Source organism: Vanacampus margaritifer, chromosome 4 (genome assembly GCF_051991255.1).
Source record: "Vanacampus margaritifer isolate UIUO_Vmar chromosome 4, RoL_Vmar_1.0, whole genome shotgun sequence".
Lineage (NCBI taxonomy): Eukaryota > Metazoa > Chordata > Actinopteri > Syngnathiformes > Syngnathidae > Vanacampus > Vanacampus margaritifer.
Genome location: NC_135435.1, coordinates 13,914,260 through 13,942,204, shown reverse-complemented (window position 1 = coordinate 13,942,204; position 27,945 = coordinate 13,914,260). Strand labels below are relative to the sequence as shown.

The following is a 27,945-nucleotide window of genomic DNA, read 5'->3' as shown; positions in this document are numbered from 1 at the left end:
TACAGTTAATGTATTATTAGTGTACTTTAAGCAAATGCATCACTTGAAGGTATATGGTCAATCTCTTCATTTAGCCCAGCAAGGTCTGAGTGTGCTGAGAAAACTCTGAGTGAACTCCTTGCTGATAATTGACTCATAGCCATTAGGTTGGCTGCTGATAATAAAAGTGTCGCCCGTGTGGATAGTTTGTGTCCTTATTTCTACCCAGACATTAACACACTTCATGGCCTCTGCTAATTTGCTGATTTGTACAATATGGCTCATTGGCCTGATTTGTGCCGCAAATCTAATGCCGGCCTCGTTCTAATAGAAGTCAATTTATAAGATCTAGAGGACGTCCGTGTTTATATAACATTTAATTCTCACATCCCATTGCATTTCCTAGTACAAGTCATAATAATGTTTTTCCTGCTGTAGAGCATAAACGTGTGCGGGAGAGCGTGACTAAAATATCCAAAGCCATATAGAAAGTAGCATCCACTGAATCTTATATTATCCCCATTTGCTTGCATAGAGTAAGATTTTATTTATACACCAGGCATAACATTTAATAAGAAAGTGCGTTTTATGTGGCACTTAAGCTCTAATATATTTAGTGCGTGTTATCACCAAAAGGATATCGAATATCTAAGACAGTGATTCTTAACCTGGGTTCAATCGAACCCCATGGGTTTGGTGAGTTAGTATCAGGGGGTCAGTGAAGGTCAAGACACACACTAACTGTCGAGCACAAAAAAAAAAAAGTGGTATGAATTCAAGTGTACTGTATAATGGAATGCATGGTGTTCCACAGGGTTCGATTTTGGGGTCCCTACTGTTTCCATTGTATCTGCTGTCCCTTGGTTTCATCTTGAGAAAACAGCGTTTTAAAGAGGTCTCTAAATATTTAGTTTAGTTGAGTGATGAAAATCAGCATCCTAACTGAATGATTTGCAATTCCAAATTGAGCAATTCTACACAGTCATTTTTGTAGTGTAAATTTGACTCTATTTAGAGTAAATTTGACTGTGGGACCAAATAGACTCAGTTTTGGAGTGGCTAATATTTACACTAGGAAGAGAATAAAATAAAAAATTGAAATAAAGAACAAAATAAAAGTCACTCAAGGGTTGCGGCACGAACTCACAACTTTCAGCTTGAGAGGCTGCCACACTACCACCTGAACTATGACCCCCCTTACTGCTTGCTTATCTCCAAGAGACCAAATGCATAGTTTTTGGTCTTTTGGTGGAAGGGTCCATGGAACTAGCAGAAAGCTGGAGCTGCGTGGCTCAGAAAGTAGATTGGTTGTCTCCCAAGCTGAAGGTCGTGAATTTGTTTCTCCACCCTCCAGTCAGTTTTGTTATTATTATTTTTTTCAATTCTTTATTTTACTCTCTTCCAATTGTAAATATTACTCTAAAACTGAGTCTATTTGTTCCCACTCAAAATAGAGTCAAATTTACTGTGTAGTCCTGCACAACTAGCTATCTTGCAAAACTAAAGGAACACTTCCTTAAGCTGCATGGAGATGTGTTTCAGTGCCTCCAACAAGGTTAGGAACCACTCATTTAAAAGTGAATGCCGTAACCCAAGGTGAGGACAGGTAGCGGGTTGTGGGGTGTCAAGGGGTCTGGAGCACTTACCTGCTCCTGCTGTTGACGAGCCAACTCCATTTGCTGCCTCTGTTTCTCCATTTGTGAGGCGGCCAGCTTCTTCTGCTCGTCGTGGGCAGCCAGGAGCTGCTCTCGTAGGCTGATCAGCTGACTGATCATTGTGGAGAGCTGGTGTTCCTTCTCTGCCAGGCTCTCAGGAGTACCTAGGAAGGAGAGATAGAGAGATGCACATGTCAGGGCTGAAACGAGAGGAGGAAAGTGTCAGGTGTGTTGTGTGATAGAAGTCTCAGCTGGGATGAAGTCAAAGGTTTACAAGATAGCGGTGATGTACGGCTATGTGGCACTGAAGACACAAACAGGAGGACAAACTGAAGCTGGTGGAGATAAAGATTTGCTGGTTCTCTTTAGAAGTGACCGCCTTAGATAGGAATAGAAAAGAGCTTTTGTCAGTACAGTACTGATGAATGCCTGTTTTGCTGAAGAGTTAACTCTTTGACTGCCAAAAACGTTAAATAACGTTTAGTAAAATCCTATGGGGGAGTGCCAAAGACGTTAAAAGACGTTTTTTCAAACCAGAGGTGAAACTAACCATTTTCTATTGTTGATTACTGAAAAACTGAATAAGGTAGAAACAAACTTTTTTTTCTGATGAAAGATGAGAGTCCAATCTTTCATTTGGTAGTATGTGTGTTTCCATAGTCCAAACACATAATTTTCTGTGGACCTTGAAAGATCAGTCAAAAATGCTTAAATCGGCTGGCACCCACGGCATCCCTTTTCTGAAAACGTCTGGCAGTCAAAGAGTTAAATGAAGGACAACACAGTGGGTTTTCGTCCGTAAACATAATCCTCACTAACCGGGTCAAGGAGAAAAAGAAGAGCTATCGGTCCTAAAATAGCGGTGACAAACTGTAATTGTAGTGGTAACGAACTGTAACTTAGCGATAACATTAAAAAAAAAACAATGATAACTGACTAACGATTACAGTTTGGTTCAGCTTGAAATAATGTGTGTTCTGGTCGCTTACGAATGATGGAACCGCAAAATGTACAGACGCGCCTACCTCTTAACCTCATAAGCCAGATTGATTGGACGACGCGGCATCTTGTGCGCATTTGTTTTGACCAATCACGGCAACGAATGAAAATGTCGCCTTCGGTCTTGTCTTAGGAAAAAAAAAAAAGCCAAAACATCTTTACCAGATAAAAATGCACGAAGCGCCTGTCGCTGTTCAACATTCAACAAGGAAACGGTGAGTATTTCTAAGAGAACAGAAATAATAATTGCAGCGTCCATTCGTCTGTTAGGTTTGTTTGTAAACCCTCCCCGCTCAACCCCCCCCACTCCCCCCCCCCCCCCCCCCCCGGCCATTAGCGCTTCTTGGTTTGGTCCCGCCCTAAAGAACGCCTGATTGGTTCAACCTAAAAAAAAAAAGTTGGTTGCAAATGTATCAGCGGGAGCGCTACGAGATGCATTTCTCGTAGTATTTGTGAACAAACCCCGCAAGAATTCAGCTTGCTGGCAAGGTTATCTACCTCAGACTTCGACTGTTTAGACACCTCCAGAAGAGAGATGGTGAGAATATTGGTAGAAGAGAAGGTTGATGGATGTAGTGACGGAAGTTGGTGTTGGAGGATGGAGGAAGATGGAGAAGAATGGCTAAGATGGAAAAGCATGAGCCGAAAAAGAATAAGACAACCATAGGGCGAAACACACGTGATTCACATATAGAAGAAATAATGCTCATAGCTGTAACAAAACAAGCCAACAAGCCAGCTGAATGCTTTGTAAGAAAGTCTGCAAAGTGCCTTAGCTCAGTGAGGACTGCTGACCATACCGATCATTATGTTGGCCTATTGTGTCATACACAATATATAGCACAAAGAAAACTACATGCAGAGAACCTGACTGCAGCAGTCTTAAGGTCACACAGTCTGTAATGGGCCATTTGATTGGAGCTGGTAGTCATAGCTTTTAGAAGAAGAAAGAGAAGCAATTGTTCCTTGCATAGACAAAGAGCTGCAGGGAGCTGCCTAAAATGGAAGCTTCTGTCAGGCTGGGTGTGAAGAACATAAAGGGCTTGATTTACTAAAATCCCAAATAGTAAATTACTTGTTCACCCAAACAGATTGTGTGCAATGTTCAAGTTTCTCGTGATCTACTAAGATCGTGATCAATTACTAAGATACCAAATAGATTAGATGTTAGATTGTGTGTTCATTAACTCTTACAGGAACCAAAAACCGTGGAGGCCGACATTTAAAAGAGGATTTTCCTCAATAAGTAGCTATTGTAGTTTTCGAAATGGAGAGCACTGCCAACGCAAAATGAATGAATGAATGACTTGAAGTGTTAGTAGAAGAGGCAAACAAACGTTACTGAGTTACAGAAAAGAAAGCAATCACTACGATAATTGCGGAGAAACTGCGCAAAAGCTATGTTTTGTTAAATGTAATACATCATGAGTGCTTGGCGGTGTGTGTTTTAAACTTGGGGCAGCACTAATTGTCACGGTGTGCTGAAATGATCCCAAGGAAATGCAGTGTTGAAAGGATAGATGATAAGGCATGACTCCTTCTTGTGATTGTCAGAATCCCTAGTTGCATATACTGCTCGAACAGCAGACAGAATGAACTGCACAGCCATTTTGCACATTTGGAAAATGCAATTCTAGGTGTGCCCGGTTATTGAATCGGCTTTCACATCCAGCCATCCAACTGACAAACTGGGGAAATATGCAGTCAAGCCACAAACGGGCAATGTTTGCATGCTTACGTTCAGTTCGTTCTGCGGTCCACTGCTCGGTTGCACTGCTCTCTCCATCCGCCTAATCAATGCTAAGTGATCCCACCATTGACTTACACAGCCAACATAATTGCCAGCGAGAGGCTGGACAGTAACTCACTCTCCTCCGACTGCACTACTGTGTGACAAGCTGTTTGTGGAGAGCACGGGGAAAAGTGACAGAGAAGGGTGATCGCGACCAAGCCATGCTGATATAACAAAACAGTGTAATGAAAGCTGGCCCGGGGCCAGCAGAAGCCGATTCTTTCCTGGGTGTCTTCCTCTCGTCTCTGGCCACATCTGCCTTGTGTTTCTGCGAGAGCTCCCAGGGGCCCTCTCCACTCAAACTATTTTAATTTGACTAAACACCTGATTTATTTTATCTCTCCGATGAGGAAAGCCGTTTGTCTTAATAGGGCCTGTCAACCTCCAGAAGCCATTCAGGGCAATTTATTGGCTGGCTCGTATGAACTTCACTTCATCTCGCTCTTCCTTCGCCGCCTGCTGCAATGGAAGAGAGCGGCATTTCTCCATTTATACTTCTTATGGAAAAAAAAAAGCACCTAAAAGCAGCTATTCATTCGGCCAGTGTGCGGCTTGAATTGACTTCTTATTCGCCCGACTAGACTTGTTGTGAATGGCTTATCTGTAAAATTGATGCCATCGCCACCAATTTTGTTAACCTTTGCTAGTGTTTGTGCTATCACAGGTCACCAGCGACATGTATCAGTCCCTGTCACAATAAATAAGCAATAGGTGGAAGGGACTACCGAACTATGATGTGTATTCCACAAAGGAAGAGAGAAAGAAAATCACTATAGAGGCTAATAGTTGGCCGTTTTCAAATTATAGTCAGTAGTTCAGAAATGTCCACAATGATAATAAAGAGCTCAAAGTGCCAAAAATAATCACAAGTGTATAGTATATCTACTTTTGCGGCTGCGTTAATGTGGTGCTAACGACCCACAAAAGGATCCGCTGTGCGCTTTCCACTCAATGTCCTGTCCAGACTCTTAAGAGAATACGAACAGAGGGCCCATTGTTGAGACGGGTGAGCTGAATTGTGGGAAACCCAGACGGCCCGCTACACTGCTATTTACTCATTTTGCTCTCTTTTTTCCTGCACATATGATAGCGATGCACCTTTAAAAATAACATTAAGATTGAAAACTTAAGCGGTATACCTGGACAGCTTCGAAGTAAATCAAGCGCATATGTTTTTGTTCACTGGTTGGTCTAAAAATCTCTTTCATCCTGCTCTAAATTATAGATAAGCTTTAAAATGCGGATAAAAGTTTTATTGGGTGGTGCAGAAGAGGAACATTGTGGTCTGTGTCTGACCAAGCTTCCGACAAAAGAGGCAGTTTCCTGCATATTGTATGGCTTTTAACAGTGTCGGGGCTGGGGTCTGCCCGTGAGCATGTCTCCTCACATTGCAGCAAAGATCACATGACATGCTGTGACAACTTCCGCCTCGATGAGTGACCCACAGCAGGACAATACAGAGGGAATATCCCTGGATGGACTTCTGCTGTCTGCAGTCCCGGACTCCTGCTTCAAACGTTCTGAACTGACACACGCAGGAGAAAAAGTCTGTGTTCAGTCACAGTCTCCTCAACGTTCACCTTTTGACACTCCTGCTTCTTTTAAACGTCACAATGTAGGGCAGAAAACAGCAACGGGTGACTAAATAAATGATAAGAGGAAAACAAGCCGAGCCACGGTTGCTCGGGGAGGAATGGGGGTATTTGAGCCTTGGGGTCTTTGGATAAAAGGCACTTTGTAGGGGTGCGATTTGTTCTGTCCAATACTCACATCTCCCTCTCTCTTTGGCTCCCTCCTCTCTGCTCTAATCAAGCAGTCTCTAATTTGGGTTCCAAGTCCAGTACAGGGGAAAAGAAGGAGGCTTGTTACTTTGAAGAGTCCCGAGTGAATAACACAGATAAAAGATTCAGGCACAAAAAAAAAAGAAGAAAAGCGAGGGAGGCCAAGGGTGAAAAGGGGGAAAATCACAAGGCGCCCTATTCTCTTCCTCTCCCTTGGTTGGGACAGCTGAGCCATTATAGCCAGATCTGAACTGTTTCTTTTTTGTGCGACAAGACTGGAATGTCTTTGTCTCTTTATCAGACAGCTTTGCGGATGTGTGCATATGCTCCAACCCGAGCCTAAGAAAACGAAAATGAGTCTCAATGATACGACAGTTGACTGCTTCAACCATTTAGGTCATCGCATAGCTGATCTCAAAGCAACAAGCTTTCCTGTGTCATCTGATCAGATCTTTGACAAGAAATAGACAACTTCCTGCAACATCTTTTCATCAAAACTTATCCTTTACCATTTAAACATCTTGAGATCCAGTTTGAGAAAGTTTGACCCTCTCAGTTTCAAACACTCCTAAAGTGTATGCACTTGAGAACTATCATAGCACCGTGCTTCATACGTCAAGAGCGTATGACCACACACATCATAATTTGGGGGTTATTTTATTGAATTAAAACAATTTAAGGGGCCCCAGCAGACGCTCTAAAATCTTTAGATTGCAACGTGAAGTGTTTATTAATAAAAGCCCACTTCATTTTGCGCAGCTCAGATGTACACTAATGGAGACTAATATTTTGATGATAGAGAAAGCCACACTCTTCAATTTAATTATGTTAATATGGAAGTCCCAGCACTTCACTGTCTGTCCGTGACACTGGACAAGGTAACACACTTCATCTAAGTCAAGATAGCTACTCGACCTAAACATCAATCCACGTGAATGCCAATAGCCCTGAAAATCAAGTACAAGAGAAACAGAAACGAGTCTGCTGTTGTTGCGGTCTTCATTATTTAAGATAATCGGGGAATGTGACAACGACGAGACTGTGACACGACAAAGAATACTTCCTATCCATTTACTTATGATGATTTTGGCCCTTGCATTCATTTGTCAACCCATCCATTTTCTGTACTGCTTATTCTCACAAGATTTTGACCCTTGAGCCCTTAACATATAAAAGACATAAACAGTGTGCAAGGTCTGCTTTGTACAAAGCGCTGATGACTATGAGGCAGTGATCAAGGTAATGTTAACTCACTCTTTTCACAGGGCATTCATTGGTTGCAGTCATTAGAAATGGATGTACATTACTCGTTCCGTTGGACTGCACAAAAGACACTTTTTCAAAAACTTTCAGATCATTGCTGTTGAAGAGTGACAGAGTGTCAGCGTTAGTGCTATATGGGAGTTTAAACCAATAATAATAACGCTGACGGTGCTGTGCTGATAATACATTCAAGTACGATCATATCCATCAGTCAGGGATCAAGGATGTGAATGATGCCTATAAATGATTTCTTATTTCAACAATACAAGGTTTTCGCATTCAAGAGTTCAGTCTGACGAAAAAAATCTTCATTCCGTGTGTGATACTACAAATTAAATACACTGGTGCCTTGAGAAACGCATGTAATTCTTTCTGTGACTATGCTCATAAATCAAATCAATTGTATCTCAAATCATATTTTCCCGTTCAAATTGATGGACATGCCATTAATGCAAGAATTTAGGACTGTTAGTAGTTATATTGTCTGTCTACATGTGTTGCTGCTTCAATAGTGTTCAATCTGTTGCTTAAATGGCAAATGGAGTGAACTTATACGGCACTTTCTACACCATATGGTGCTCCAATTGCTTTACAATGGAGGGTTATAAACACTGCAACGTATATGCAATTTGGTGTTAGCGTTAATCTAGCTACTGAAAGTCTAAGCTATGTGTGTGTGTGTGTGGGGGGGGGGTAAATACGCAAGGTATAGGCGTAATTCTCTTTGTTTTATGTTTAGTTAGACAGTCAGCTTCAACTATTAAAGTAAAACTATTTTAAATATTTTTGAAATTCCAAAGAGTGTCAAAGACACTCACATTGTCGAACAAAATGAGACAATACGGTAGACAAAACTATGAAGCCAAATGTCAATCTTAATCATATAATCAGTTTTTACAATCAGCCTAAAAAAAGCCCCCAAAATGTAAATCTCAAAACACACGGCATCAAACATAAACACTTACTCTGTGACTTGCATTGCCACAAGTTAAATTCCACAATTCATTAGAGGAGAAAAACACACACTTCAACACTCCAGTACATTCATCTGGTGACTGTGGCCTGAGGAATAATGATTTACTGTGGCTCATATTTCACCTGAGTGCACAGGGCAAACACTTGACTGAGGTGTTTTGCGCAAAATGCTAACGGAAGCATTTTGGACGCGAGCGAGTGGACAGATACTGTTTTGTGCTGTTTGTTTGTTTGTGCAAATGTAATATGCGAGGTGTTGATTTATTGTAGTCGTTTTGGCGGCCTGCTTTGCTGTGGGCCCCGCGTACCGCACTGGGTTATACTAAGAGCTTTTCATCACAGCTTTTCACCCTTTACTGAGTTGTAGTCAAATATATTGTGTTTTGTTATATTCCAATTTTATTTATGTTAATCCAGGTGTCTGAACAAATCTGTGTGTGTTAACAGCCTTGCAGCACAGGTGCTGTCGGGCTGGCCTCAAATCAGCCTCAGGCGCCTCCTCGCCCTGCCCTGTGTTCTCCTCTTAAAGCGCTTGCACTTATCTGCTCGCCACAGGGCCGCCTGCGTGCGCCCGACCACTGTCATGTAGACACCATTCCCAAATTGATTGCGACAGTTGCGAGAGCCCCAATTTTCGTGCTTCAGATTTCGAGCTGCACATTTCAACGTCAGTGTACAATGTTAAGCTTTTTCACCCCCCTCCCACTTTTGCAAATTCCGAGAGAATGAATACAGCTTGTGTTCCAATTTAGTAACTAGATATTTTCCTTCACTTTGAGTACATTCATGAGCATTTTGCTTTCTCTCTTTCTGCCTCCCAGCCACCCCCCTGGAAACTGGCACTTAGCAGGGAAACGTAAACAGCCCTGTTGAGTAGCAGGCTCAAAGCCCCTGCACATAGCAACGCATGTGGCACAGAGCAACCTTATCTGCCATAACACTGCCTATTACTGTATTTGTGTGCAAGTGTGTGCGTGTTGTCCACTACTGACCACTGTGCTAGATACAATCTGATTTGATCGCTTTCCACAATTTTGCCTTTAAAAATACATAAATAAATGAATAAATAAATAAATAACCAATCCGTGTTTGGATTGATTGGGTGTTACACCCAAAAAATCCTGTGAATAACACACACCTGTGTATAATATGTAAAAAATAATAATAATAATAATTTCACCCTTAAAAAGCATCCCCCCCCCCCTCTGTAGCTGCGTATAATGAGGTCCCTCCATCTTCTGGTAACCTTTATTATCAGACTGAAAATTTAATGAATAAAGATTCAAAACATACCAATACAGTGTGAATATTTAAAATCTAGATATAAAATATAGCTTTATTTTTTGGTACATAAAAGAAAACACAAACATTCTTTCATCAATTAAAAACCGAAAAAGGTCTTTCAATGTATTTTAAAAAATCATGTTTTTCGAAATCTTGTTCTTGCACTGTACACTTTTTTTAGTCATTTTAGTTTTTATGTATGTACTTTGCTTTTAAATCTCTTTAATTGATATGTTGTATGCATGATGTATGATGTTGTAAATGTTGTAGCCTACTTTTAATTACAGTAAGTGAAGCATATTGAGTTAGGTTGTGTATGAAATACGCTGTAAGTCAGTGATTTTATTTCTTATTAAACCCACTGTTTGATACCCCACTAATTTATGGGATAGTTTTTTAAGAGCATTATTTGCGGGATTTTACAGTAGTTTACCTGTGAATTTATTGATTATTATACAATTGCAGTTGTCTATGCTGTTGGCTATGAGTTCAAATGCAAAAGCAGATGTCTCCATTTTTTTGTGAATTTATAAAAAAAATAATAATAATTCTGGTTTTCATATTAAAGTTAATATTTGCACTGAATGTTTTCTAAACTAATATAAATTAAGCAATTAAAAGGTTCATTTGGGGAGGGGGGGGGGTCAAACGTTATTGGAAAAAGTCTTTCAAAGAGGTCTTTGACATCATTTTAAAACCAAATTACTCCAAGAAAATCTTTTTGTTCACAGACAAGGCAACAAGTTTTACATTACTCTACAATTACACCGAAATAGTAATTGTGCTTTGTCAAAAAATGATAACAGATCAGTGAACCAGAACTACCGTTTCTGAACTAGCCCTTAATCTTAATCCTAACCCTTCAAGATGAGACTCAGATTATTTTTGTTGCTGCTAACCTCAATATCCTGTCGACTAACATCTGAAACATAGAATCTGTGGACCTGACGAGCATGTGATAATGTGTGATAGACTCTAAAAGAGATCAAGCTGCCTGCAATAAAATACGCATGGCACTCATCGGTTTATGAAATAAAACCTTTAATTTTGACGAGTTTTACCTAGGAGTTGTTTGGTTTCGACAGCATTGAAAGATTTCACGATAGGCAGTATACAAAGCATGTCTGAATGGCACTTGTCGGCTTATGTGTTTGAACTCATCAGGTGTTTCTTCTGGATGTCTTTATAAAATATTTTCCATAATTAAGGCATTGACTAGCCAGATAAAAGACATTCAACCACAGACTCAATAAACAGCATTGATGTGTTTCTCTTCAGAAAACCTTGTAAAGAAAGTACTGTTATCTACTTTTAAAATCCTAAATAGTACACCAAATTGTTATTGTGTTAAAAAAACAAACAAACAACAGTTTGATTCCACCCGCGTCATAGTTAAAAATGAAAGGTTTTAAATGTCATTAAAGTTGACTTAAAAAGGTCCTTAAAAGTCTTAAATTTAGATTCTGTAAAACTGCAGATGTCCTATTCTAATATTCTGACTAGTTTAGTATTTAAGTAGACTACATGAATATTTTCATTGAAGAAACTTTGCCGTTCAAGTCTCAAAAGGACTTACAAGTCTCTTTGCAAACCTTTACAGTGATGCACTGAAAAGAAGTAACCCCATTGACAATATTACAGTGCTTTACATTTTCTTCAACTTCTTGTAAAAACAAGTTGTTGAAGCGAATGCCACCCACTCTGATCTGATTGGTCTTAGTAAAGTGCATCACATTGTCCCGGTGTATGTATTTGGCGTCAAGATGTATTATGATAAGCAGATGAGCTACAGTAAACATGTCCACTGAATATCCAGCTCTTCTATTCTTCTTTCTTATCTTGTACTTTCTGCGGTTTGGAGGCCTTCCAACCAACCTTCGCTTGTGGTTTTGTTCGAGAGATTTCATCTCCCTCTTCATCGACAGCTAAGCTCAGGTATGAAAACAAATAGTAGCTGAGGAATTGACTGCTGAAAAGAAATCCCTCACTAATACGCCTTGCTCTGCTTTTTGCCGGCTGTTGCTGTTGATACTAACGCAAACAACAGTTGGAGATCTCAACGCGCAAACCCTTAAAACACTATTGTGTATTTTTGTGTATTGAATTTTAAAACATATTAAGCGGTAATTAGCTTTGCTAAATATCCTGTCAGGTTAGCTGTGATGCGCTTCGTACTATTTGATTGCTGGACGCGCGTGATCACCTCAAGGGGAAAAAGTATTTGAGGCAGCAACATAAACCGAGGGAGATTACGTATTTTCATGGATAAAAAAATAAAATAATAATAAATGAGCCGAGGGTCAACCTGTGTCGCACATATTGTCAAATGAAATTATTTTTGCTCAGCAGTAGAACAATCACACGACAATGACAAAAGGTTGCCAGCTCATTATAATTGGAGGAGTAAATGGTGAGCGATTAACACAGATGATACAAGGCCACACATCCAGTATGGACTGTCAGTCTTTATTCCGCACCCTCTTTTATTCATCGCCAACATACATGCATGTTTGTCTTTTGTGCTGATTTTTTAACCAAACAATGAATGGCACATCTGATTCACCGTAACACTTAAGATCTTAATCAGAAGGTGTTTTCTACTTGGCACCTTTGTTTGTGTTTTAATTAGGCGGACCTTGTGAGTCTCCAACCCTGGGCTTCTTTTTAATTGCCCATATTTACATCAGGCCGACTTCAAACGGGGAGAGGGAGAGAGAGCGAGACATTTGTAAGCGGGGGCACAAAGCAGCCCTTTGAAATGTCTACAGTCATCTGAAATGGCATGCTAATTAAAAATCTAAGTCTGCCACTGTAATAGCAGAAACATTTCTATCAGGAACGAAGGTGCATAGACCATCTCCATAACGCGTCGACACACACACATGCTGTAATGTTTATTTTCAAGCTGTTTATAGACCATCAAGCAATCTTCTGCAAAAATGCACTGCTTCTATTTCAACAAAATGATTTTGAAAGAGGCTAAATCCCATGAAACTCCTGATTGAAATGTTTTTAGACAATAGACATTTTTGTTTAAAAATTCTAACAAAAGTTCAAGGAGCTTGCAGGGTCATTATTAGCATTTCTTAAAAAAAAAAATGAAAACCCAAACAAGTAAATAGCTACCTAATGTTTTCTATAGTAAAGATTTCTAAAATTTAAAAATAATTGAAATGTTTAATTTCCACTTATCTTAGTTTTAATTTCAAACAAAAACTGAAGGTGCAGGGCTGCAGGCAGTTCCAGGGTCAGCATCATCTCTTATAAAGTTAACTGAAATGTTAAATAAATAGTTCCCTAAAGTTAACATAGTTTTAAATTGATCAACCATCAGCTTTATTAAAAAAAAGTCAAAATGCAAAATATCGGTCTATCGTAAGTTGGGGCTGCTTCACCATGACAATGTAATGCTCTGAGCATCTGACACTTCCTGGCCGAGAGGAACATCGCAGTGCTCGAGCGACCTCCCCACTCACCCGCCCCGTTTTTTTTCCCCCTCTTGCCTAAGTGGGTCTTTAAGAGGACCCGTTTTGAAGACGGGAATGACATTATGGCGATGGAGCTGTGAACAAGTGTAGAAGAATCCTTCTGGGAGTGCATAGATATGGAAGAAAAGGATGAGAAAATGTGTTTACTTCCAAGAAGATTACTTCCAAGAGGAAAAATTGCAGTTTGTCGTTTGGACCTAAGATATGTCTTGTGGCACACCTAGAAGTCCTTTTTCTCAATGCGTGGTTCAGGTAAGTTTTAGGAAAGTCTTTATTTTGCAACAGATGGAATGATACCGCCATGATGATGATTTTGTTTTTGTTTTGCTGAAAGGAATGACGAAGGAGGAGATGAAGAGCCGGTGACAGCCCGGTGTTATCAGCCAGCTGGTATTGTGCTTTCCTGTGCTGTATAAACACTCCAGAGTACTCAGTAACAGTCGGTGCTAAGAACTAAGAAGCAGCCCTGCCCATCCGCGGCCCACCTTCAAATTATCATAAACAACCTTTTTTCGGGGAGTACTGATTTGTGCTTTGCTGTACTGTGCGCAGCACGGGGCGTTCGCTGTCAGAGTGGAGACATTCCAATCCGATGCAGACTCGGTGAAGAGGCAATTGTGCTCCTCTCCGATTTTAATGTCATCGTTCCTGCTCTGTTTACATCAAGCACACGCCAGGTTCAACGGTTACCAGGATTTCAATAATGCTCTGCATGCTGAAAAATTCTGGAATGTGACGAATACACTATGATGTTCAGAGACTGAGAATGGGTGTAAATTGTCCGGAATTAAAGAGGCAGCACTTTGGAGAGAGTTGGACATTCCAACAAAAGATAAATGGGGGGGATCTCAATGAAGAGTGCAGCCAAAGGCCTTTGTCTTCAGTAAAAGTAAAAGCTTGTTTCTGAGATAACGCAGAAACTGATACTGTAGGAATGACGGACCTGTTGTGGTATTTATGCTGCACGTTGGCCGTTCTTGATGCTGCGTGTTACCTTTTACATCAGCTAGAAGATCGCTTGCGTTGAGTCTCTCCATCTTTTCTTTCCAGTCTTTAGAAAGTAGTTTCTCCATGCAGGATGAATCTGAAAAAAAAGAAGAAAAGACTAAATTACACACTCTTGTTGGTGTAAGGGGCAAGTGAGAGTAGAGCTGAAGAAACTGCGAGGGAGCAGGCAGACATTGTAGGGATAGAGTAAGGGCATATATTCATTTCAAGTACTCAGGCTAGGTAGGTGTGTGCGTGCACACGGCTGCCAATGATGAAAACAATTAACATTTGTCCAGCAGACAATGAATCAGAGGAGGAATGGCAGCAATCTGCCACGCTGTCGCCGGGGTAGTTGATAAAGAACACACCGGGACGGCTGACCCAGACCTCGGCCAATCCCGGCACTGCTTAGAGGTCAACTTGTTCCCGTCAAACACCAAGCAGCGAACGCCATCCTCCACCTTGACGCTCCATGTCCGCAAACTGTTGAATTGATTCAAATGTTTCTTATGGAATTTGTGTGCCCCGTTCCAAGAGTCCAGTTGGAAGCCAAACCAAAAACTCGCTCTGAGGCAAACCCCCGTAGTGATGCCCTCTAAAGAAAGGGCAAGTCCAAGCACATCCTCAAACTTTGAAACTACTAAAAAGAACCTTTTTTTTTCCTTTTCTTTTTTTGTGATTCGGCAGTCGGGGTTGCATCGCCACGTTTTTCTTACATTGGTTTTTAAAGGATCACTGATTGTGTAGTCATAAACTCGCCTGCCTTGGGTGAAGTGTGAGTTCATTTCCAACTCATTGACAGTATGAATGCTCGTCTGCCTCTATATGACTAGTCAATAACTCTTTCAAAACACATACCTAATTGCAATATATTCGGGTTTTGAAAGGCCATATAAACATATGCAAAAAGAACAACAACAAAAAACTTGCTCATATTCAGGTTTTTCAAAACCCGAATAAGACCCTTGGGTAACCCTTTTCGAACTGGAAAGTTTGGTCATATATGTATTGGGGTACCTCCATTGAAAGGAACATTAATTTGTGTTCTATACATGCTCTATTCGCAAGGATTCTTGGTCTTGTATACATAGCGGCCATCTTACTTTGCCACTCGCTAATTGGAAGAGACAGATTTTTTTGCGGCATTTCACACCGTTTTCTGTCTTTCTGGCAAAAATGTTTGTCTGTATTCACACTTATATGCTTCTTATCCCAGCAGGTTACATCACTTAGTAACAAGGCTTCCAAAACAACCAGAACAGTCCAGTAGCAACCAAATCAATGCTCTGAGCATCAAAAATGAGTCCTTCTCTACTAATTGCAATTTGGTATAAAAATATGCCTTTTTAACTCATTCTCTGCCATTGACGGTTATAAACATCAAAAACCATTTAACTATCTCTATTAGTTTAACATTTTATTTGTACTTTTGTTAACAAGAGTATGAAAACCTAGAATTTTTTTTATTGTGACTTTAGAACAGATATAAAATAAAATTTGTGATTAATCGTGAGTTAACTAGTGAAGTCATGCGATTAATTACGATTAAAAATTTTAATTGCCTGACGTCCCTAACTTTTAATAATCATCTCGTCGATTTTTATAATTTTTATATCTGTTCTAAATGTACAATAAAAATAGATATAGGTTTTTAGACTCTTGCTAACAAAAGTGGGGAAAAAATGTTAAACTAATAGAAATAGTTCAAATGATTTTTTGACGTTTATAGCCGTCAATGGCAGTGAATGAGTTGATTTGAAAATGTGAGCTATGTCATCACTTACATCAACTTTGGTATCAATCACATTAAAAAGCAGCGTTGACCGCACTGCACCAAATAACTGTTTTCTTTTATCCCACATTTTCTCCCTTTCTTTTTCGGTTTCCATCTCTTGGCTCCTTCGCTCTTACCAAGCAAAGAGTATTTGCTAGCCCTGGCAACAAACTAACTTCAGAGGGACTGGGGAGGAACAGGGGGTCAGTGGTTGTTGTTGCCTTGTTTAAGGAGGACTTTCTGCGAGATCAAGCAGAGTGGCCATTTTGTTTGATTGTCCACTTCCTCCAATGTGATGAGGTCGGCAGGACATCTTCAGCTCAGGGTCATTATAACATTATTTCTGCTTTATTGACTTTCCAATTCCAAGCTCACAGTGTGTCCCCTTGACCCGACGAGGGAAAGAGTGAAAAGGCTACATGTGTACATGTGCGTGTTTTAACTTCCTGTGTGGCACAAAGATCATATTTTAAAAGGGAGTCTCACCCCAAGTTTGCTTGGGAAAACAATAGCCCCTCAAATTATTGTCCTCAGAGAAAAATCATCGCCGGACATTGCAGCCCGAAGCATGGACAAGGGCTTTTTTTAAAAAGGGGTATTAAACAAACACGGTGAGTGAACGTATGTCAGGAGGCACGCATATGCTCTTGTTTTTCCCCTTTTCATACATCCGCTTTCATGGCAGATGCCGCTCCAGTACTTGATCATTAAGGAATGCGCCAACTGTTGGAGATAATGCGGTGCCAGCTTCCATTCTACTCCAGTCCTTGCCCTCCCTTCCACCTCCCTCCCAGGAGAACAGCCACTCCCTCACTTCTCCAGACCCGACCTGCCAAGCGTTCCGACAGGAGAGGCTACAGCTGGAATGCGCCGCTGTCCTCCCTGCCTTCCACCTGGAAGAACTGAATAATGGGCCTGGATTAGTCAATAAAATAACTCCCAAACACCTTTCGGTGTTTAGACGCTGTCAACAAAACACCTCGCCAAGTGAATGCAGTATTTTAAAGCAGGTGTGCGGAAAGAAAAAAAGACAAATTTTTTGGGAAGAAAAAATTCAATTAATGGAAAGTATGCTATTACATTTTCTGAAATGCTTGTCTGCAATTATAAACGCCGGCGATTGGTATTGACAAAATAATTATTACCTTGACACTGAATCCTATTATGATCATTAGAAATGATTTTTGCCAGTCCAAACATTTTCTGATTGCTAAACAACTCGCTAACAAAACGTTAGTGTACATTTTTGGAGTTTGCTTCTTGTTCTCTTCCAATACAAGGACATCACATTGTGGCAAAGTCGTTCCGACAAGAGAAGAGTCTTATATGTTTATTTTTATTTTCTTAAGGGGGCTCCTAACTCTCTCACATCCCTCACCCTCCCGTTGCTTTTCCTCCCCCCCTCCCGATAAAATGCTCTGTAGCTCGGGAGCAGGCCATTCAGCTGGGATGAGAATGGAATGAAAACAATAGCCCTTATCAGGCGCTTATTTACATTTTCCCAGCATCGCTGCACTAGACAGCTTGGCTTGTCACCAAGCCCACATCACCCCACTGGACCCGGACCAACTTCCTCCAGCCCCAGCGATTCCAGCGCTCCCTGCGGACCCTCGCCTGGCACGAACCTCCTCGGCTCTGCAGCGAGCACAGATAGCAACATACAAAACTACAGGAGTGTGTGTCCAAGACGTGCTCCCATTGAGAGGGGGAATGCTTTTTGGACTGCTAAGCCTGTCTGGGTCGCATTGTCCCCTGTGTGGCTGGTGCTGTACTGCTGGAAAAACGCCCTTAACCTTCTTCTTTTTTTTTTCTGAGACTTTTTCCGTTTCCAAGTGGCACTCTGAAAGTGAAGAGCCATCTGCCAAATTTAATGTTTATTTTCCGTCACAGCTATCATCTTCCTGTAGACATGGGATCTTATTGATGTGGGTGACACCTAACACCGAAAAGATGAGAAGATAGAAACTACAGTCCCCGCCTCCCAGTTAAAAATAACAAAGTAACATTTACACACAGCTAGACAAAAGAATGTTTCCGGGTTGTATGCATGACAATATACAGCTCAACAGTTGCATCACTTCAGCACATTTGTCTTTTACCAGTATAAGGTTCCTCAGTTATTTTGTAAATAAATCATGTCATTCTAGGTCATTATCACTATAAAGTGCCTTTCTTGTCCTCATAAAAATCCCCCGGTCTTCATGAAAATTTTGCAAAATAATGAAACTCTGAGGTCTTGTTATAAGTAGCCAATAGAGATGTGCCGAAAAATTGATTATCATAATAATCGCGATTCTCACTTAGTAAGATTCAGGATCAATTTCAAATGTCCCAAAATTGATTTCATTTAAATTATTTTATACTGTTTTGCCCTTGTTTTGTGTGTGCCTTTATTGGGAGCGTTGTTCATTTTGTACCCGATTTGGCTACTTAGGGCAGTGTGGTTCTGCACGTTCTGATACACTGTTAAGTTGTAGCCACATAAGAGAGTAGACGGGAAAAGTTATGCAAATAAAAGTAGTTTTTTGCAGAGTAGGAAGAGCATATGCCGGTGAATAATGTTAAGATGCTTCTCTGTTTACATTCCTGAAGCGTTTTGGATGAATTATTTTGAGCGGTAAAAGTGCCGTGAGTAGCGCGCTACTTAGCATTAGCGAGTCAGACTAGAGCAGATCATGACGATTCTTCGCACATCTATAAATTGAAGCAGAAATCATTGTCAATCAAATCATTAGAACCGAAAATCAATTCTGAATCGCAGACCCAAACATCAAAATCGAATCAAATTGTGAGACAGTCAAAGATTCCCCCTAGTAGCCAAACATTTGCGCACATACCAGTACAATAATAAGTCTCTAAAAATGTGTTTCAATTATTTTATACGATTTTTTTTTTCATTAAATGGACTTGATTTTGGCAAGTCGACTCAGTTAACTCAGTTTTGTTTCACTGCTTTAATACTATGGATAGGGATTCAATTAAAAAAAATATGTATTTTATGCGGAAAAATATATTAGAAAATGTACATTAATTTAATACAATTGTAAGGGAAAATAGGATATTGGGATACATAGTATTTCTTTAAAATGACCTGTCATTGGTTTAATAGGAATTGTATGTATCAAAAGTACTAGTGGTATCAATACTTATTAGATTTGAGTACTCATACTATTATCGGTCCAAAAAAAAAGTGGCATTGAACATCCTTGTTTAATACTTTTACTGTCCACTTGTTATTTGACAAAACACTCCCAAATTGCACCAAAAGAAAAAATTGCAAATCTAAAAATAAATAAGTCATGATTTTGCACATATTTTGAAATCCAGTTTATATTCAAACGAACAAATCAGTAAAAATCTTAAGTGATTCAATTTTTTGGGGCGCAACACAACACCATGTTTGAAAAATGGCTTGTTACAACACGCCACCAACGGGTGTTTGATTACAGCAACGAAATAGTCTTAACTGTCTGCCGCCACATTCTCCGTGTCCACCGTTCTCCTGGGAGAAAGATGATACTCGCGTTTGAGTGTTTGCTGAGTTAAAAAGCCACTGGCAGAGAGGAGAGGACTATCTAGAAAGAAATTAGCCACAAGTCAAGGATAACAGTCTGTGGGGGATATTCCGAAGTTTTTGCACCCTCGTGTTCTATGCTAAGCGCTGTCTCTTCTCATTCAATACGGACGGCGGCCGACTTCAGTTAAATGAAAGAAAAGCATGGGCGCCGTGTGTTCGGACTCAGGCAAGTATGTATGTACAGTATTCTGGGGTGGCAAATTTGGGAGGAGATGGAAATTTAGACAAATGGCCACTGCACTTAATTTGTCACCATGACTGACCACCAAGTTAAAACTCGGAATATGGGGAGGAAAATCTCTTTTTGTGAATAAGCACAAAGAAAAAAAATGGCAAAGGGGGAAAAAAAAAAATCTAAGCTTTCTTTTTTCTCTGGGTTCTCCGCTCAGCATATTATGATTTGACTGCAAGTTACAGAAAGAAAAAAAAAGATAAAATCAGTTCAACCAATATTTTGTCATCATTTTGGTGTTGCAGTTTGAAAAGTTTCCTCCTGCTTTTTAGCAAGCAAACATGCAAACTTGATCATCTTTAAAACCATAATGAATGGTTTTAGTATTGTATTGATTTGCAATTTTCCCATTCCCCACTATCATAAATCATACGGTATATCATATATCATAATTGGTAAATTAAATAATCGATACTATTGGCGAGTTCACACGTGTTAACAAATTTAACTAAAAATGCTAGATTGGCATATATAGGTCTTTCTTTGAAATTAGCATTCTTTTTTTGGGTGGGGGGTGTGTATCAAAGTACTGGTGGTATCTGTAAGATAATAAGAGACATGACTGATGACTTACTTCTGCGGCTTTCTCATGCAAAGTTTTACAAAATCACCGATCAATTAAGTTTGTTTCTGAATATCAGAATGCATATTTCTTTTATCTTGTCAGACATAAAACACTATGAAAAGCTTCTTGAGTCAGGATGTGAAGAGAAAGAAGGATTTAGGAAGACAGAGCAGGATGAATGGCAGAGATTATGTCTTGCACATGTTCACAGTAAATCAGCTGTTAAAAGACGAGAAAGGATTAATGGGGGTCTTCAGGAGGAAGTACTGCATTAAGGAGTATCTATCAATACTATTTTATGAATCTTCTTGAAAATATACAGTCTGTGTAATTTATTGACATTTTCATGTATAGGAAAATTCTGTGCATTCCATAATGTGTCCATGCGTGCTGTTGGTACCTTTAAAAGCGCTTCTCTTTTTTTTTCTGCGCATTTCACATTACTGACAGATTGAATCCTGGCTCACATTTCTGTGAATGGCAGTCAGACAATGACAAGCAGACATTTACAGTCATTTGCCATCCCTCCAAACAAATCAAAAGTCAAGATTGATAGGGGGGGAAGAAGACGAAAATGAGTGACACGCTCTGAGGAGTCCTTTGAATATCTTAATCACAGACACACTAAAAACAAGACCCCCATCATCACAGCAAATAAAACGTAATAATCACAAGAGGCAGGCAGGGAAGTGAAATGCAGAGAGAAAACATGTTTTTGTCATTCAGCCGGTAGTCCCCGAGACAACAGCTGTTAGTGCCACAAATACTCCTGAACTCTCCATAATCATGGCGTTATTGAAGCGAAGACAAAAAGGGCGCTAATTGCAAGGGAGCAATCGGAACGCAATAGGTTACACACCCGGGTGATGCCGCACAATGCAAATGCTAAAAGAGGCGAAGAAAAAACATTCCCAGCACAACAGTGCGTTGTCGCTCATTTTCAGGCAATTACCTTTCCACGTTTTCAACACTTTTAATAACCTCTACCGTTTCGAGACGACTTTTTCGCTGCAGTTAAATAATTTGCGCTTCCAAAGATGTAATTACTTGTTCTGGCATGCATACGTAAAAAGGTCCACCTCCTTGAGACATGGCAGACTATTGTGGAGCACCTGCACCTTAACCGAGACCTCATCATTATTCCGCTCGCTGAACATCGAATGTTCGTCACCTCTGGAATATCCAGTTGGCTCACGTAAACACTTGCTATGAATAGGCGGCCTCATCCAACGGGATGTGCCTCATCTCAGGTACGAAGCTACCGTTACCTCTTTTTTTTCTAGATCACAGTTTTTTTTTTTTAAATGTTTAATGTTTCACTGTTCACACACTATAAGTTATCTTCATTGGCTATATAATGCAAAGGTTTTCAATATTCATTTTTTTAATCAGCAACCAAAGATTTCCAAATTCTTAACATCTTTCTTTAGGGTTATTATTAGGTAAATCATCTCAACGCATTGACCAGGTTCTGACATTATCACGGGGGCCCGGGGTTCACTGATCCCGGCCCAACTGGGCCACCGGGACAAGTTTCATAAATACATGTGATGAAATTAACACATTTTTGGTTAATATTTTATTCCATCACCAGTAAATTTCCTATTGTTTATTTGACTATATTTGGTCCCAGTCTAAACAGAGTAAACTTTACACTTGGAAGAGAGTAAAATAATAATAATAATAATAAAAATCACTCAAGGGTTGAGGAACGATTGGAGAACCTTCAGTTTTAGAAGACAGTCACTCTGACATTACCGAAAAAGTTACCAAATGAACAATACTGAGCTCTCCAGGGGAAAAAATAAAAAAATAAAATTAAAATTAAATGAAAAAAAAAATAGACAGTCACTCTACCTGCTGAGCCATGCCACAACTACTTAGTGCAGTGTTCCCTCGCTATATCGTAGCTCACTTGTCGCGGCCTCACTGTAGCGCAGATTTTTTTTAGTGCAATTTTGCATGTTTTTTTTTCTACTGTATAGTAATGTACCTATTTTATACAATGTATGAAGGTTTGAGCATTGAGAATGTTAAAACAATAGAGAAATGTGAGAAAATGTAAATGCCCCGATGAGAAAAATTTATAAACTGCGTGGTGAGGGATGGTGTAAATCATAAAGCTAACTATTTCGCCGATTTCATTTATTGCGGTTATTTTTTTAAACCTAACCCCAGCGGAAAACGAGAGAACACTGTATATCGCTGGTGTCAGTTGGACTCCTCGCACCATCAAGACCATTTTTGGTCTCCATTTGGACTCGCAATGTTAATGAACAGTAAGCTTGGCATAGCTCAAGTGGTAGAGTAGCTGTCTTCCATGCTGAATGTTGAGAGATTATATATATATATATATATATATATATATATATATATACAGTATATATATATTCTGTTCCAAGTGTAAAGTTAACTCTCTATAGACTGGGCCCGAATATAGCCTTTTTTAGAGCAAAATTGACTCTACAAAATTTACTGTTACTATTCACAATGCGCCAACACATACACATATTCACCCACATACAAAATAAAAAAATTGTAAAAAAAAAAAAAAAAAAGAGAGAGCAATGATGATGACATGATGAATGAACAATACTGAGCTCTCTAGAAAAAAAAAGAAAAAAAAAAAAGATTGTTTTGCTAACTTTTTTCTAAATCAGTCTGCACATGGAATAGTCCATTGTGTCAGAATGTATGGGAAGCGCTCAAAATGATCATAACCGATTAAGCATGTTGTGTTTTAAGCACGTGAACTAAGGCTAAAATAATTTTGCGAACTTTCTCGATCAGTTTATATGAGGGGTTTGGAAATCTCGGCGACCCGCCAGAATGCTGTGCAGGCCACCTGTCAAGATCCGAATGATCCCAATTTGGATCTGCACCATCTTCATAGTCACCAATTTGCATGACTTAAATCTAGGCTAATTACCAAACATTAGTAAAAGTAAAAACACATTTACCCCAGCAGAGGTAAATATGTCCGCCATTGAAGAAGCTGTTTTTATCTCGCTTAAGCCGTTTCTCCCCTCAGACGGTACTATATTCCGTGTAAGCCCCACCCCCTCTCCCGTGCCTTCAAGTGAGCAAGGTGTTAATCCCGTAGCGGTGACCTGGCCATTTGGAGAGGCCGTATACACAGACGCAGCAGCCCGACCCCTCTAAATACACGTGTCTATCAGCACATATGAATTAAGCATCCCCAGGAGGCTTCACCTCCTGCGCCGAGCCTCATGTGACTTCTCCCCGATCCATTTTACTGCGGCACTCGCTGGCAATCAGGCTTGAATTATTAAAGTGAGCGGTGAGCAATGATCAATTCATTGCGGCCCGCGCTCGCGGCCCGCCCGCTCGTACCTCAGCAGAAATGACATTGAGAACACTTGAGTGTGCTTCCAGACAATGCGCATAAATGTGACTTATGTCGGACCCGATATGTCAATAATCATAACTGTACAGGCTGAGGCCATGGCCAGAAATACAGTTTGACGGCAAAAGATGTATGAGCTGCGTTCTGAGCAGTGCTGAGTGTTGCCACATTGTCTCGTTTTTCTTCCCTCAAAGTACCTGTAAAGTGAACATTAAAATCTCTTCTCAATTTGACGCACCACAGGGAAGAGTTTTGTCTGCCAAATTTGAATGAATAAAAAAAATTTTAGAAAGAAGCTTCAAAATTGTTGAACTGAAAAATCAAGCGCTCTTCTCCGCTCTCAAACAAAAACTACTACTACGACCTGGATGCTATTTTGTCCAGCATCTTTTTTACACTTACACATAACTACAGAGGTGTCCCAATTGGTTGTGACAACAAGGCGCTCTAAAGCCCCTGTCTACAAACCCGCTGTCATATCAGGCTTTAAAAACAAAACAAAAAAAACACGGTCTGTCACCTACTCTCTGTGGTGTGACTGTACTCACAAATGACAACAAGGCACTCTAAATTGGCCACACCAACCTAAAGCCTGGAAATCAAGTTGGATTGTATCAAAAAAATAATGATAACATTAAAAATCCCTTCCCCCACCCCCTCCTTGCTTTTCCGCCTTTTTCAGTGTGACGTGACTCAAGACTGACAACGAGGCACTCTAAAGCTAAATCTAACTGCATGTCACAATTTCCCTAGATAACCGCTGATGAGAACAACGGCGCTGAAGTTCTATCATGTATTAATAACAAATCTCTGAATTCACTTTACAGGCTTTTTTAAGTATTTTTTTTGTCAGAGCATATACTTTATAAGCAGGCAAGACGTGAACACTGATTCAAAGGTACATTAGCATGAAGCCTTCTGGACATATGCAAACAAATCCATAAAAAAAGATTGAAGTTTTCAACTCAAGGAACACGGAATTTGCAAGAGGGCACGAAAAAAAAAAGACGCAATCAAAACTTTGCGAGGAGGCTACAAGGAGCCAAGATAAACCACTACTCAGAGCCCCCAAAACTGCAATCTCCCCTTAAGCCGGAGAGTGGCAGCTGGCAGAACAGCTGGTGAATAGGATTAATGTCAGAAGAATGAAATAAAACTCAACATATGTCCGAGCCTGAGGTGTTGGGACTGTGCGTGATTGTGCCCCCGATGGATGCCATGTGTGCAGCTGGAAGGAGCTGCTGCTGTGCTGCTCCGCTCTCCACCCCACAAGGTCACTTTTAAGAACTAGGCCCATTAAATGCTGCGAGAGCCAAATCAACTTTTCTTCCACTCGCGTCTCTATTCCGATGCGGTGAGCATCTGCAGTCAACACCACGCCCCGGCCGATTAATCGGCTGATTAGTTCTTTAGGATAATTGTTTTTTTTTTTCATACATTAACACATTACAGCATAACACAAAGATAATGATAATTAGAATTTACCCTCGTCCCCCCAAAAAATCTGCCAAAATAATCAGCCGATTTGTGCCGATTTTTCTCTCTGTAGTTTACAAAATACTAAATTGCATAGTATTGCAGAACAGTTAAATTTGCCTATATTTCATAATTTTATTGTTGTAAGTGTTAAGAGACCAAAACAGAAGTTATTTTGTTACAGGGCTGTGCAATTAATCAAAATCCAATTACAATTTCGAGTCATTACACACCAAAATAAAAAAAATTGGCATAATCGTAAACAAAAATAAATAGTTATTAATACTCATTTTGAGTTTTGATTTGCACCTTTTTATTTTAAAATGACTAATTTCATAAAGCTCCAAAAGTAACTCACACATATATATATATATATATATATAGTGTTTAAAATAATTGTATTTGCCTTGATATTTTTAAATGTTTAAAAAATTTCCTGTTTTGTACCCAAAAATTATCATTTGAATAATCGTGATTTCAATTATTACCACAATAATCAATCAGTGAGATTATTATTTGTATTATTTTTTCCATAATCGGGGAGCCCTGTTTGGTTAATTGTATCTTTTAAAGTAATGAGCTAATTAATCGGTTAGCAGACTTTAATTTTGCCAATCTGTTTCGACCTTAAAAAATCTTCACTTTGGTCGGGCTCTAATCAGTACAATCATGGGAGAAAAGAAAGAAAACATTTTTATAAATGTCTAATTATAAAAAGTCAAGTCAATTGACTTGAAGTGTATCAATAATGACAATCAAATAAAGCATAATGTTAAAACCAAAATCTCTACAGAGCTAATTTGATTTTCTCATAATATCATAAAGTGTGATTGTGTGCTTGGTTACTCAATAGTGGTCGACATTACTTACAGTGCTGAACATCATCACTTTCCAAGATGAACACAACATGAACTTGATTTAAATTTATAATTTCCATTTGATGTCAGTAAACATTTGGGTCCACACACTGTAATAAATTAATATAATTGAGTTCAAAAATGTAATTACCGAGTGCCATGCAATGGAGAGATTTTTTTATTTTATTTTTATTTTTTTTGGCGCCCTGCAATTTAACTGTCAAATATACACTCGCCAACTAATCAATGCTGGAAAAACATTCCCGTTTATTCATCTATGTTAATAGCTGTGTGAGGAAAAGCGTCAAGCGCTGTGATCATGGCCGTTCAGTGCGATTTAGTAAATTAATGGCTGCCTGACTCTACAAGGACAAAAAGAGACTAATAGGATCCACATGAATGCATTATAATTTGTAGCCACGCCAAGTATCTTGTATGGACACCAAAACTTTATTTCCTCGTAAACGCTGGACGACGTGTGCAAGATTGAGCCGTAACATCAGGTATTAAAAGAAACTAGCAAATTACATTACAACACGGACTACCACTTGTAATACTAGAAAAGCCTGTGTGGGTGGGAACATTCTCGTATTTAACAGTACATTAAAATTCACTTTAGAAAACGAACTCAAGTCAAGGCGAAAGCGTATTGAATTTCTACCACAGTTCATTTTCACTTTTAAAAAGTAGTTAAAAGGTAATTATTCGATCTCAAGCTTAGTTTGTTTACAGAGATGCCAGAATTCAGGATACACGCTTTCTGTTTACTTTAGCGTAAGACCAAAGGTCAAAATTTTTTATAATTAATGTTCAATAAGAGGAGTATGTACCACAATCTCTGTGTGTATTATCATACCACAAGCAACATTTGAAACACAAATTGTGAACATTAAAGCCTTCTGCGAAGTCATATAAAAAGTTGTTTTTTTACCCACACCAGATTTTCATTCATTTAGGGGGGAGATACTACAGTAGCAAGTAACATTAAAGATGAAACATTGACTTCCCTGCTGTTACTGTCTCAATGCGCTGTGTGTCAAGTGGCTTCATCTACAATACATACCGTATTTCCCTATTTAATTGGCCTGTTGCCTTTCTGCAGGAGATTGAGCCATGCCGACTATCGAACTTTGTTTCCCGTGGCGGACTGAGCTCACTCGGGAAAACTGGCCACATAAATATTGGCAATAAAAGCATCTCAATCATGATTTTTTTTTTTTAAGCAAAAGGGCCGTTCGACCGTACCGGCGGTGTCAAGGAATTAAAATGTAGAAATGCAATACGATTGATTGGGTTACATGTTTATTAAATTCCATTTAAAATATGAATTTAAATTACATTTTCACTTCAACACTGGTAAAATAGCATTGCTAAAATTAGACTTTGACGTTTGTTACCACTTTTTTTCAGATACCAGTACGAGTGTTCAACTCTTGAGTAGCCACCAATATCGATTCAAAGTACCGATACCACTAGTACGTTTGAAAGTAAAAATTCCCACACAAAAAAAGAATGACAGATCATTTTAAAGAAAGACCTATATATCCTAATAGAGCATTTTCCTTAATTAAAATTGCATTAAATTAATGGCAATTTTCTTTTCTTCTAATTTTCTGTCTTCTTCCTCATGGTAAAACGTCCACGAGAAAGGCCAATGCTGGTATTGATTGTCATCGCGAGTGCCCTCGAAATTTGGTCAGGTATCAGCCCGAGGTATCGGTACTCGCTCATCCCTAATTCAAATCCTTTAGAAATGTTCTATTTTTTACATATTCACGCCACTCCTTATCCTATTATGTTTATATTTTTTTATGGAGGAAAACTATGTGTGTTCCCAGGTTTTTACACAATCCTGCTACTCCTCTGGAGAGAAAAAAAATCACTTGGTCCC

General features: G+C 39.5%; 1 protein-coding gene across 6 annotated transcripts in view; it reads right to left on the bottom strand.

Moving 5' to 3' along the window:
- The window catches only part of sox6 (SRY-box transcription factor 6), a 162,225-nt gene that overhangs the window by 69,679 nt on the left and 64,601 nt on the right, over nt 1–27,945 (bottom strand). For all 6 annotated transcript variants that reach the window (XM_077563710.1, XM_077563707.1, XM_077563705.1 and 3 more), the window contains 2 exons: nt 14,211–14,300; nt 1,626–1,798 (listed from right to left, as the gene is read on the bottom strand). In XM_077563710.1, the coding sequence (XP_077419836.1) occupies nt 1,626–1,798; nt 14,211–14,300 (263 nt within the window). The remainder of the gene's footprint in view (nt 1–1,625; nt 1,799–14,210; nt 14,301–27,945) is intronic.